The 13,917-nt window shown below is 38.2% G+C and overlaps 1 protein-coding gene across 1 annotated transcript in view; it reads right to left on the bottom strand.

Annotated features, from left to right (window-relative positions):
• ncor1 (nuclear receptor corepressor 1) overlaps positions 1-13,917 on the bottom strand; it is a 104,256-nt gene that overhangs the window by 43,148 nt on the left and 47,191 nt on the right. The window contains 4 exon segments of the mRNA XM_016477050.1: positions 4,174-4,236; positions 6,861-6,959; positions 9,697-9,887; positions 10,198-10,328. Coding sequence (XP_016332536.1) covers positions 4,174-4,236; positions 6,861-6,959; positions 9,697-9,887; positions 10,198-10,328 — 484 coding nt within the window.

Here is a 13,917-nt window from a genome sequence, read left to right as displayed (position 1 = left end):
AAATACAAAAATCAATTTCACATTACTTTAAAAAAAAGGTAAACAGTACAAACTAAAACGAAGGCATAAATCAAAATAATAGTAATAAAAATAAAAATAATACCTAAACATTGCATTTATGTCGTGCAAATTAACTTTCAAGTTTCAGCCTAACTAAAGATCAAGCATGACATAAGCCTTTACTGTCTTCTTGGAAGGCTTTGTGGCTTTTGTGAAAGGCAAAAATCAGTGGACAGGAAGGTAACTTGGAACAAGAACAAGAGACCATACACAATTTCTAAACACATTTTTCTGCAACATGAAATTAGAGTTATTTGGAGAATAAACCCTCTTAAATGTCCCTTTACATACTGGTGTGTGTGTAAAACTAGTTTTTTTTTCTAAAAGTGTGCATCATCTTTTGAGTCAAATTCTTACATTTAATCAGTCAATTAGAATAAAAGACATTTGGGCTGTTACCAAACAAATTATATCAGTATCAAAATTCATCTGTGCAATGCAGAGGAAACACAGAAGCTGCATGGGATGGATTTCCCACACAGAGGGACATGAATGCATTTAACCTGCAGTTACAAATTCATAAATAATATTTTGTTATTTAAAACATAAAACATTGAATAATGATATTTAAAATTATTTTAAATGCAGTTACAAATTCATAAATAATATTTTGTTATTTAAAACATAAAACATTGAATACTGATATTTAAAATTATTTTAAAAACGAAAAGATACTTTAAATGTCAAATTAAACCCGCCAGCAGGTGGCAGCAAATCACTGTTAAAAAGTCATTTCAATTGAACAGAACGATTGATTCATTCAGGAACGAAACGCCATCATGTTGCACAGAGACGCAAAACAGCACTGTGGCTGTGTTTGGATTTTTTTTTGTTGGCAAAATAAAGCAAAAACAGGCAATATACTGTCTGAAACGTAAGTCTCATAATATTACCTTCTTGTTTATTGAACTGTTGAATAAAATCACATTTGTAATCATGCCGATTTTAGAGGTGAAATCTGGCACTCTTCATGTGATATTGACTAACGTTCTTTCTGTGGTATTTTTATGCACAATGGCGTTTAGTCTTTCTCAAAACATAGCTAACGTAGGGACATTATAACTAGCCACCATATTGATTTACGATCTTAAATAGGTCCAGCGCTTTTTTTTATAGTCTATGGTCCAGAGTTTATCGGGTTGTGCGTCAGTAATAATGGTCAGTGGGGAAACACGGTGTTCCGTGTGTAGTTACAGTAAATGGATTAAACGAAGCCTCGAGGCAAAAAATTTTTTGTATTCGAGTTACTCAATGTATTCGAGGAATCGTTTCAGCCCTACATCAGAGATTGCAGAGAGAACAGAGACTCGCATTGCGCTTTAAGTGAATTATTCATTCCAGAATTGTACCCTTAGGGCAAGTTATTTATTTTTCATTGGCTCAAGTAAAAAAATATAGATGTGAATCATTACCCTAGATTTTTTTTAATTGGACGAATGAAACATTTTTTTCAGTGTACAAATGCTCAGTAAACAAGTTGAGATGGAATTCAGATGAGCTCTTCTCCACCTGCCACATCTCATATATCACCTTAAAAAGCCCATCAATGGATCTTGTTAGCCGTTAACCGGTCAAAGCTCCTCGATGTACTACTAAGAACCAAATGTCCTGAAATGACACCGGTTTAAGAGTGTTTGTCATTTGTCAAAGACCTGCATAAAAATGCCACTGTTCTTGACTGAATCTGTTATTACGTTGTAGAAGTTGGCCACAGTGTGCTGGAAAAGAGGCCTCAACCAGCACCAAAAATCATAATGAAAGTGTGTGTGGTGTACTGATTGAGTACTCATGGTGTCATGAGTACTGAATTAATCGCCGCGAACATCATGGTTCAAGATCAACCACCTTGAGCCGCAGCGGTTTACCTTGATACGGTCCTAACACAGAGCTTCCCTCTGTTATCTCTTTTCACTGGCCTTGTGCGACAGAGTAAAACCTGGCTTATGCTTGATGTTATAATACAAACAAGAAGGTGAGTGATTTAATGAACTAAAAAAACTTCTGATGAGCTGTATATTTTCTGCTCATGGCCACCTGTTGTTTCAGCAAACAGAGCAGCGCCTCTCAGTTCTGCTTGGCAGCTACAGTGGTTCTCAACAGAATACGAAACAACACTCAGTTCCTCTAAACAAATACTCAAACTCAGTGTGCAGTTCTCCTAGTCCCCAATCTGTCATGTTAAGACTGTGCAGTGACATTGATGGCTCACCAGAGGTCTGTGCAAAAGATACAGGGAGAAACACACACACACACACCTTCATGTTTGTTCCTCAGTGGATTGAACTTCCCCTCCACTAAAGAGAGGACTAAAAAAGACCACAAAGAAAGAGGAAGCACAAGGAATGCACTCAGATGACCGCAGCCTGACCTGAAAACACTTCTGCAAACTCTGATGCTTTAAAGAGTCCAAGGGGTTTGTGTGTTAATGCTTCTGTGAGTGCTTTTAATTTTTTATTTATACAAACACTTATAAAACTTAAATTTGTTTATCTGTCAATATATGTGTGTGTGTGTGTGTGTGTGTGTAAATGTTCTTAATGCAAAAATATAAGTGTGCCTTCATCTTTGGATATACGTCACTTAAAATTTCAAAAGTGATATATAAATAATAAACAGTCTACAAATCCATAACGACCAGGGTTGATCAACAAATTCAGAAAAACTGCTTCACAAAAGTTGTGGTTATAATCTAAATAAGTACATAAAGCAAATTTTTACCATCCTCCTTTCCAGACAGTTAATACAATCAGTCAAAAACAACAACCGGTAAATACCACTGTTTGATTCAGTGCAAACAAGACAAAGCTTCTTTTCCTTCGTCTATTTCTGCTGTGACAGTGACTGTGGCAACACACTTGCAAACTGAACCTCAACTTGTTCAAGAGAATCTTGTGAAAGCTGTCAAGATCATGTCCAAGTCATATTTCACCAATAAATCTAAAGGAGGAAACAGGAAATTCTATTCTCTTGAAAAAGTGAAGCACATTTGAAGACCTAATAAAAAAAATTTAAAAAAATCATTACTGCAATGCAAAAAATACACTATATTACTGAACTGCAAATATGAAGAAAATACTGTAATCAATTTATTTTAGCAATCAAAATGAAAGAGATTCACTGTAGAATAGTTAGTATCTTGGTTACATACAAATGTGCAGATGAACACGGCTGATTGAGGAAGTGCACTCCTCTGTGCTCGATAAGCAACGCAATGCATTTAAAAATTTGAATACATTTGAATCTGTAAAATATAGACTTGAACGGACAATTTAAAATAGTAAAACGTATTATTATTTGTATTATTATACAAATTATATTTAAATACACAATATTTTTGTTGACATTTCTTCAGGATTCTTGATGAAAAGAAAGTTCAAAAGAACGGCATTTATTTGAAATGGAAATCATAACATTTTAACTGCAACATTATAAATGCCTTTACTATGACATCAAATTAATGTCTTTGCTGAAAAAATTTTTTTCTTACTGATCCAAACTTTCAACAGTAGTGTATATTTACATATAATATATATTTGCATTGCATTAACCATAGCTTTTTTTTTTTTTTTTTTGCAGTAATAAGGATTTTGTGAACTGTCATGAAATAATGCCATAATACAAAAAAGCATAATGGTCCAAGAACAAGGCTTTAGTTTCCTGTAACTCATAATTCCTTTTTCTTCCCCTTTGATTTTGGGGTGACATGTGACCTGGACATGTTTTCTGAGAGATTTGCTAAAAAATTTTTTTTTTTAAAACCCATTAAACTATAAACTCAAAACCTTGATCATTCTTTCACAGGGGGGGAATTCTGTCTAGGGGTGATTGGTCGTCTTGTAAAGTTTCTAGTATGTCAAACAGTCACACAGTTACTTCAGTTTCTTCTGTACAATCCTAATCTGAATAATCACTACAAAGAGGATGCTCACAAGTGCAACCCCAACCAACTTCCCCAACATGAGAAAACATGCAAAACCAGAGACATCAAATAAGTAGAGCAAAAGTGAGGTGAAAAGTTTGTGTATGTGTGAAAACGAGATCAGACAGAGCCAATTGAGAACCAGAGAAGGAGAGGGGGTGGGGGAGGGAGATGAAGTAAAAGTCAAGCAGTACCTTTTTTGGCGATCTCCATCTCCTCCTCCGTCCAGCGAGACGTCTCTCCAGCTTCAACTGCGCCTGTAGCGACACACACCGTCAGTGTCAGTGAGGAAAAACTCGAGCAGCGCTACACGACACGGCTCATCTCACACCCTCCCTTTCTATCTGTTTACACTCGGGTGCTGCGGAGACCTCCACCCTCCTCCAGACCTTCCCTCCCTCCCACAGTCTCTCTCTCTCCGTCCTCAACCGCTTTCTGTCCTTTGCCCCATTTACTGCTTTCCCTCCCTGGTGCTTACTGGACTCAACTATGCAGGCTCAACTCTCTCTTTCTCGCTCGGTCTCTAGGAGAGAGTCCAGTCAGCTGATCTCAAGCAGTCAGTGGAGGAGTGCAGAAGCACCACCCTTCTGGGTCTAAGACCAGCACACACACTCTCACTCACTCACCCATATCATTAGGCAGTCTGTCTCATAACAGTAGCCGAGCTGAAGCGAGCAGTGCAACAACCCCTCCCTACGTAATTTCCACTCAAACTACAGCAAGAGCAAGAGAGAGAGAAAGACAGAGAGAGAGAGAGAGAGAAAGACAGCATGGTAAAGAAAGACAGCCTGTGCTCTCCTCTCCCGCCCACTCCGAGGGTCTCCTTGAAATTGACTAAACACTAAGACAGATTTAGCACAGTGTGAACCTCTGACATTTATGCGAGAGTGAGAGTGTTTCCCCCCCGCAGTGTTTGGATGACTTGTGCGGCGAGTCTCTGCTAAAACTCTTCAAATAAACGTCTCTTTGGTGACACACTAGACGCTGTTTGCGTTACCCCATGACCCCTGAGTGTGTGCGTGTTACGTTTATATGCTCGTAGTCCACTGCTTTGTCATGTTGATGGCGGTTTGGACATGGAATTGGTGCATTATGGCTCTTGAGCGCCGGTTTATAACTTTAAACTTACTTCAAAGACAGAGAAGATAAAAATCAAGCACAGACAAGATTTTTCAGGTGAGACAGGCAGAATCTCGTTGGGCCTACTAGGGCTTGAGGTTTAAAGGAAAAGTTCACCCAAAAATGAAAATTCTGTCATTAATTACTCACCCCGGCATGTCATTGAAACCCGTAAGACCTTCGTTCATCTTCAGAACACAAATAAAATGAATTATTAATAAATTATTTTTGATGAAACCCGAGAGCTTTCTGACCCTCCATAGACAGCAATGCAACTGACATGTTCAATGCCCAGAAAGGTAGTTAGGACAACATTAAAGAAGACCATGTGACAGCAGTGGTTCAACCGTAATTTTATGAAGCTACGACAATACTTTTTGTGCGCAAAGAAAACAAAAATAACTTTATTCAACAATTCTTCTCCTCCTCATCCCATCCTCCGCCATTATTGAGAGTCCCACAACACATGTGCATGCTGCTGCTGCTGAAGAACAAGCATGCACTGCGCCTTGTTTACAAGCAGAGGAATGCATGCACAGGAGGAGAAGAAATGTTGAATAAAGTCTTTATTCTTGTTTTCTTTGTGCACAAAAATGATTCTCGTAGCTTCATAAAATTAAAGTTGAACCACTAGTCACACTGACTACTTTAATGATGTCCTTAATACCTTTTCTGAGCCTTGAATGTGTCAGTTGCATTGCTGTCTATGCAGGGTCAGAAAGCTCTCGGAATTCATCAAGAATATCTTAATTTGTGTTCTGAAGATGAATGAAGGTCTTACAGGTTTGGAACATCATGAGGGTGAGTAATTACTCACAGATTTTTCATTTTTGGTTGAACTAACCCTTTTAACAGCTTTACTGGTCCATCAGATCATAATACAGAGGACGGAGGTCAGACTGGAGCCTGAAGTTTAGTCACCAGTTGTGTTTCAGCCTGTGGAGTACAGGCTGAAACACAACTGGTGACTAAACTTCAAGGTACAGCACGTTAATCAGCTACAATTTCTGACCTGGATGCTGTTCAGGGGTAAACGTAATGAACACTGTTTACAGAACAATGAGGTCTCTTAATTCATTTTAAAGTGGCACTGAAAGCTAAATGAAAAAATCAGGCCGTTCTTTCATTCCCCTTTTCGCTCTAATCAAACTCCTCCTGAGACTCGCCGCGTTTACCTGCCTCTCATTATTGTCTCCATGGCGATCCCCCCACCCGCTGTCACCACAGCAACACAAACTCAGAGACCTTGAGTCTGGCGTTGGGTGGCAGGAAGAAGAGAGGGACAAACAATCTCACAGAAAGAGTGAGAGAGAGAGAGACGGAGCAAAAGAGCAACAGAAAACAGCGAAAAGAGGGAACAAAAGAGTGCAAAGGGAATAAACAGTAAAATGAAGAGAAACTGTCTAGATGTCATGACGGCGAAAGAACAGAAGAGAAGTATTGGTGATTTGTCAGCCTCAGGGATCAAATCCTCAGTGTTTCTGTACAGCAGCCCTGCGATCACGGTAACATTTGAATCAAACACCACTAACGCACGCATATACCACGCTGCGGCCAGAGAAAGCAGCAATCTAGGTGACTTTTAGGCTTTGTAATGAGGTCACAGAGGAACCGCTCACAGACTGACCACACGATCAGCAGACAGACATCACAGCACAAATGCACCTTTTTGAGAGGTGACAAAGTGAGTGAGTGTGTTAATGTGAGAAGCTATTTGAACAGAAAGAGAGGGAATGTATGTGAGGAAAAAGGTAGTGCTTACCTCGTGTCTCTGTGCTGGCTGTGGGAGAGAGTTTTGCAGGCTCTCGTGCTGGTTTCTGCACCGGCTCAGTTTTAGAGGGGGGTGTGGGCTCCGGCAGAACTAAGCAACACACAGAATAAACCATCATGACTTGGGCTCATTTGTGCTTATGTTTACGTGCCCTATCATTGGGAAGTTGAATGCATTATAAGCAAATCAGTTTGTTCGGACTAATCATTAAAAAAAGAAACATGAATCTCTAGTTCTCAGTTGTTCCCGAGTTGTTATTTTTTACATTTCAGTTTGTGAAACTGTTTGACTGAATGAAAATGAGTTAAGTTTATACAATAAGGTAAGATAAAAAAATAAAAAAACTTTTTACTAATGTTTTTTTCTGCTAGTTCTCAGAAACTCAAATTTTTACTTACATGTTTACTGGCCCCATATTTTAATATCTTGTTTTGTGTGCCTTAAAAATGTATTTATAATTTTCATTTGATGTTAATTTTCTTTTATAATTTTTTTTCTTTCTTTTTTTTCATAAAATCATTTATCAGAACAATTGATTAGGTTTTTGATTTGCAAAAATTGCTCAAAAGTGACAGTAAAGACATTTAAAATTTTAGGTTTAAAATAGGGATGTCAATTTTCGATCATTTCCATGATCGATCGTCGTTTAAATTAACGATCAATTAATCGATTAATCGTTAACCTTAATGCTGCAAAATGCGTCTATGCAGCCCAGCATGACAGGATGTGCAACAGTTACTAAAAACCCCCTTTTTTTTACTTTGTTGACTGTTTCCTATCCCGTCACGGGGACCGCTGAACGCGCCTCTTTAAATGGTTTTGTGGTGCTCGTTTTTGTATTTTAAAACACAATTGCAATGTTTTCAACTGACATTATGGCATTTAAAATAAAATTATCCCAAACGTAACTGTGGCGCGTGTGGCTGTGCTGCGCAGTCAGTGAACCGCTTCCATCGGCGCTGCTGCAGCAAAACACACTGTTGCTCACATGAAACATTATCATGTGAGTATTATGAGTCTGACCAGTACTTAATTTGATCCTGCTGGATCCTGTTGCAGAAAATGTCAGATTTTAAATTTTTGCATTCCGGTAGGCCTATTTGTTTTTTAAAATCCGGCATTTACAGTGTATTAGATCGTGACAGTGCATGCTTGCGTGCATACGAGACGGAGCAAGCGCGAGTTTGGCTAGATGTATTTGGAGCTTATTCCTCATGTCTCATTCGGCACAAATCCAAATGTCTTAATCGACCATCGATAGCTTTAATCGATTGCATCTCTTATCGACAATTAATCGATCATCGATTAATCGTTGACATCCCTAGTTTAAAATATTAATTTTAAGGTCCAATTCTCGCTACTAACAAACCACCAACTATGACTTTTGCCTCAATAAACTCCTGATTTGCTGCTTATTAATAGCTAGTAAGATAATTGTTAAGTTTAGGTATTGGGTAGGATTAGGTAGGCCTGGGCGATAAAACGGTATCTATATTTATCGACGGTACACCTTCAATATCGATAGAAAAAATGTTCGATATAGCGCACGATATAGGCACGTAGCCTACTATGAGTGACGCAGACAGCACACAAAAACACGAACACATGCTGAAATGAGTGCTGTTCCTGCCTGTGATGAGGAGATTGTGAATAAAGAATGAATATTAGTCGAATTTAAAATAAACATTTGCATTTGAATGTTAGGTGTGCATCAGGGAGCGTCATCAGTGGCGCGCGAGATGCGGTGATAATGATGTAAGTGACGTTGTTGCATTTGAATGTTTTATTAGTCTAGCCCACAAGATGCGCCGCTGCTGCGTTATTCATTCAAAATATTAGAGAAATATAGAAGCTCAATGCGGAGAAGCCATTCACACAGAACGCATATTCAACGCATTTTTTAGATGGACAAATACGACTGCTGCACTCGCGTCTCACACAAGAGATGTATAGAAAGCCATGCAAAGTTAAAACAGTTTAAACTTTTAGAAAACACGTCACGAATTCGTGGATGTTTATTCATTTTCACTGCGTCCCATATGTTTTTAAATGCAGTCTGTGTGAATGGCGCTTCGGCTCTTTGGATTAAGCAATGCATAAATACATGATGCTGTTTTGTTCATAATTGTTCATGCAATTTACGAAATTATATTAGATTTTTATGAGTTAATTTAGACGTAATGCACGTTTTTATAGAGTTACTTGATAAATGCGCTGCATTATTTTGTTCATTGCGCCCTCCTGTGGCCTCGGGAGACAATTAGACCCATGCAATAAAGACCTATTTAATCTGCATATAAAACATTAGAAATTAGATATTTAATTTTTATTGTGTTTGATTGTTAAAACAAAAAATATTTGTTGTTTGTCTCAATAAATTGTAATAATTATAAATACAGTGGTTAAATTTAAACGTTTTTTTTTTCCATTGCTTTTTGTTTTAAAAAAGGTTATAAAAAATGTTAATAATTATTGATACCGAACGATATGAATATATCGCCCAGCCCTAGGATTAGGGATGTAGAATATGGTCATGCAGAATATGTGCTTTATACGTACTAATAAACAGCCAATATGTTAATGCTAATAACCAACTACTTAATAGTGAGCATTGGTCCCTATACTAAAGTGTTACTTAAATTTTTTTTTAAACACTTCCATTTCATTTCTATTCATCAAAGAATGCAGACAAAAAGGAATTTACACAAATATTAAGCAGCACAACTGTTTTTAGAAAAGCTTATGTAAAATGAATGGCAATAATATTTAATGCAAACCAAATGTTTAAGCTTGCAAGGCATAAAAACACATGCTCAACAAATGTTACCTGGTTCAGGTGGCGGTGGAGGTGGTTCCTCTGCCACCACAGATGCAGCTTCATTATTGGCCATGGAGCGGGTGGTGATGCGGCCCTTACGACGTCCCTGGCTGTTGGCGGTCTTTCGGCCGCGTGGCGTGCTTTGCTCCTTACCCTCTTCCTCCTCTCCCTCACACTTCTCTTTATCTTTACTGATGTCCCTGCGGAGGCAAAGGCGAGGAATAAAGGCTCTCCTCCACAATGAACTCAATTCAAACCTAGATATAAACAAATCTATTCAGATGGTCAGAGCGAGCAGAACACAGAGTTAGGAATGCAGATACTGTGCGAGTTTCTCACCTGCTGATGTATTAGGTCTTTTGGAGTTTATCGCAGAGCTTCCATAACATGAGCTCACACAGATCTCAAAACCACTTCTGTACGGTTTTGTGTGTTCACAGAAAAGTCAAAAATCCCAGTTTTTTTTATAATTAATTCTACTTTTTAAGAAAACAAAAACATGGGACTTACTTAAAGTCCTCTTTTTCATCTTTCTCCTCCTCTTCCTTCTTCTCCTCGTCCTCTTTCTTCTCTGATTTCTCTGATCTGTCCTCTTCGTTCTTGTCGTCTGTCTTGTCTTCCAGTGACGGTCGTGTTATCTGCTTTAAAAGGAAAAGAATCACAATAAAAGAAGCATTTAGACCGCCGACCTTTTCAAGAGCACAGACCTGTGACCAGGTTCACGTCACGGGAATAATCAGCAGTTCACCTTAAATTGTGTCAGCCCAGCTATGAAGAAAAAGTAATGCTTATGTATCATCAAACACCAAATGGGAATATGTTGAAATATGAATCTAAAAAATTAAAGTGAATATTTCAGTTACATTTATTAAGCTTGCCCTTCTTTGTTGCACTCACATGCTTGCGCTATCTCTCAGTGAAGTTTTTTTTTTAAATCAATAGTGAATAGTTTGTGCTGTTAGAACAAGTTTTTATGTGAAATAAACTGGAAATATATATATTATACACACAAAATTTTGTGCAGATCATGTTATAAGAATGCCTTTTTGACTATAGTCAGACTGCCATTTCCTTAGTTTGGAAACTGTCAAACTTTTGGGAGGACCCGAGTTTTCTACATTTCACTGTTTGCCACTGTGACAGGGCCCACAAAACAGATCTCACTTCAGTTTAAAGCCAGACGGCAAACCGAAATGCATGCTCCAAATCATTCCTGCTCTGGACTGAATCAGACAAAATTCCTGTCTGGTTACTGATGATCTATCTCTGTCTCTCTCTTCCTTACTTTTTTCCATAAAAAAGGGAAAAAAACAACATTTCAAACACATTCAATCATCACATCCCTTCAGGCCTACTTTCCTAACAAGGAAAGTAAAAAGCATTGCAATTCTACCATTTTTCATATGACAACAGAAATTTAAAAAACAAATCTGAAAAATGAAGTCAGATTCACTGTGCAAACTAGTTGGGACTGAATTACCTACAAGAACAAAGTAACCTGGCCTTGCTAGTTCTTAGAAATGTAGCTTTCTGTGCTCAATGGTGCTAATTTTTTTTGCCTTTCAAAACCTTATCTGATCTTCAGAGTGACGATAAGCACAGAACTCTTAAGATCTGATACATATGACAGAAACGCATAATGTGGGTCGAAGGGTAAAATATGCATGATTGGCATGACTGGAATGGCCAAACATCTAAACATGCACAGCATACAATGATGTTAACATACGTGATGAATACCAGGATATGGATGTCATCAACAGAAAGAAAGGACCAAGAAGAGGTGGAAAAATATGAAGAGAGAAGAGGCAGATGAACAAGTGAGAGAAAAGCTAAACAGAGCAAGTACTGGCCAATCCGAACAAAGTCCTGTAGGTGGTACCCACATGAACAGAGACTTGGGAAACACCATCCACACACACAAAACACAATGAGCACAATGTTTTATGCTGTTAGTGCAAGTTTAAAGAGTTTAAAAAGTGTCTCTCATAGCAGCAGAAGTCAGGAGTAAAATCTTTCTCCAATGTTCATGAACATGTAAAAACATGTACCACAGATCTGAATTTTCAGAATCGGTCTCTTTGTATCTAGAGTCACACATTTGATACAATAAATGCAAGTCAATGACATGCACTACTGTTCAAAAATTTAGGGTTGGGTAAGATTTTTTCCATTTCAGAATTCAGAAATTAAAAACGTTCTCATTACAGAAGAGATGTATTCAAGTCACAGTATGAATTGCATTTTTCATGTAATTTTTTAATAAATTAATCTGACAAAGAATATTATATTATTGAACCATATTTATCCAACAGGTGCAAACAACATTATACAGCATCAATAAAGTTGATACTGTACTGAAAAATATCTGAAGGCCAGCATAGTCAGTGCAGAAACGAGATGTTTCACTTCCATTTAAACTTTCAAAACCATCTAAGCTTTACAAGAAATCAATAGAGCAGTATTAGGAAATTAAGTTTGCAATTTGAGTTTACTTGACAGCCCTCCAAACATGAGATCTTGTTATAAAGGTTTTCAGCATCTGCAAAGCAGGTGACGTTATAGTTTTTTTTAAACAGGCAGGGGGCTGGGTCAGTTCACACTGATGTACATTCACACAAATGTAGGTTACTCATAAAAAACAAGGTAAACAAAGCAAAATTATCTAAATACTAAATATTCAGGTTTCAAATGTGAACATAGTCACCGTCTAGAGCAGCGTTTCATATGCAGGCTGACAGTCAGACAATTAAGTGAAAATATAAGTGCACGCAGTAAATGCAAAACGAAAATGTAAGGCCTCCTTTACACTAACATCAGCCTAAGTGCAGGACTGCAGTTGGTGGAGAGGGTCTTTTTTCCTTCGTTTGATGAGGGAGCCAGTGTGCTAACGGCCCAAGGTCCTTTATCATGATTGCTGGTGCGGACAGAGGAACTGGAGCCCCTCCTCCTGCTCGGTCTGTTCCACGAAAGAGAAGCAAAGCATTGGAACAAGCAGGGCTCAGCCAACACAAACAAGCTGTGCAGCTGCCAGATGGGACCAAAAAAAAAATAATAAAAATGTCAGAACCTCTGCCACAGAGACATAGAACAAATAAGGGGGGAGGAAGGGAAACTGAGATAATTCAGGTCAAAACAAAAATAAAAATGACAAAGGGGCCAACACATGAAAGACATATAGCAAGCATGGAGCGGACGCAAGATCGATCATTCATTCTCTAGGCTGAAGGGCAGGAGGAGGATGTGCTTGTTCCAGTGCTCTCTTCCAGTTATAGCACATCGACAAACTGACACATGGATCATAATAAAAGCCCATTTCTGCCATTCAAAGCTCAGTTTACAATGACTTTACTTTCCATCTAAAGACTTTCTTTACAGGCCAAGTCTTTTTTTTTGTTTTTTTTGACAGCTTATATGGGAATGATGATTTACTTCATTATAAACCTATAAACAAAGCAGTGTTGTTATCGTTAAAAAATCATTTAACTGAAATTAAACTGAAATTTAGTGATGTTGCTTTAGCTAAAAATATTTAAGTTGATCTACTAAAATGACTAAAACTGATAACTAATAAAACAACTAGTGCTGTCAAAATTAACGCAGACGATTAATTATTTCACTTTAACAGCGTTAAAAATATTTAACGCAGTTAACGCAGGGGCAGAGCTAGTTTTGGCCACCCCACTCACAACTGCTTCCTCCGTCTCTTTTTCCTTGACAAGAATTTTGTTTATTTAGACGCAGAATGGGAGACTTTTCAGATGCACTCTACTTTGCCTCAGCGACAGGTGTCAAGCGAGCATGGAAACGGTACAGGTGACGAGGCAGCTTCAGTAGAACATCAGTAAACTGTGGTCAGACGAGATGTTACTAGGGATGCACGATATTGGATTTTTGCCAATATCCAATATGCCAATATTTTTCAACTCTTTTTGGCCGATAGCTGATATATTTCCTTTTGTTTGGAAACAACACCAAGGCCCAATCCCAATTCTATTTTATACCCCTTCCCCTACCCCTCCGCCTACCCCTTCCCCTTGTCCCTTGAAACAGAGCGTCAAGGGGTAGGGGTGAAAATATTCCCCTAAGAATTGGGACACCACTACTATGCCGTCACATGTCATCATACGTCGTCTAGCTCCTACAATACACACACCTATACTGGTGTGCTGGTGTGCATTAGAGCCTTTAATTACCATTCTATATTAATGCGCTGCTTACTGACACACA

The sequence above is a fragment of the Sinocyclocheilus anshuiensis genome, unplaced genomic scaffold, assembly GCF_001515605.1.
Source record: "Sinocyclocheilus anshuiensis isolate Anshui unplaced genomic scaffold, SAMN03320099.WGS_v1.1 scaffold697, whole genome shotgun sequence".
NCBI classification, from domain to species: domain Eukaryota; kingdom Metazoa; phylum Chordata; class Actinopteri; order Cypriniformes; family Cyprinidae; genus Sinocyclocheilus; species Sinocyclocheilus anshuiensis.
This window is presented reverse-complemented; position numbering and strand designations above follow the sequence as displayed.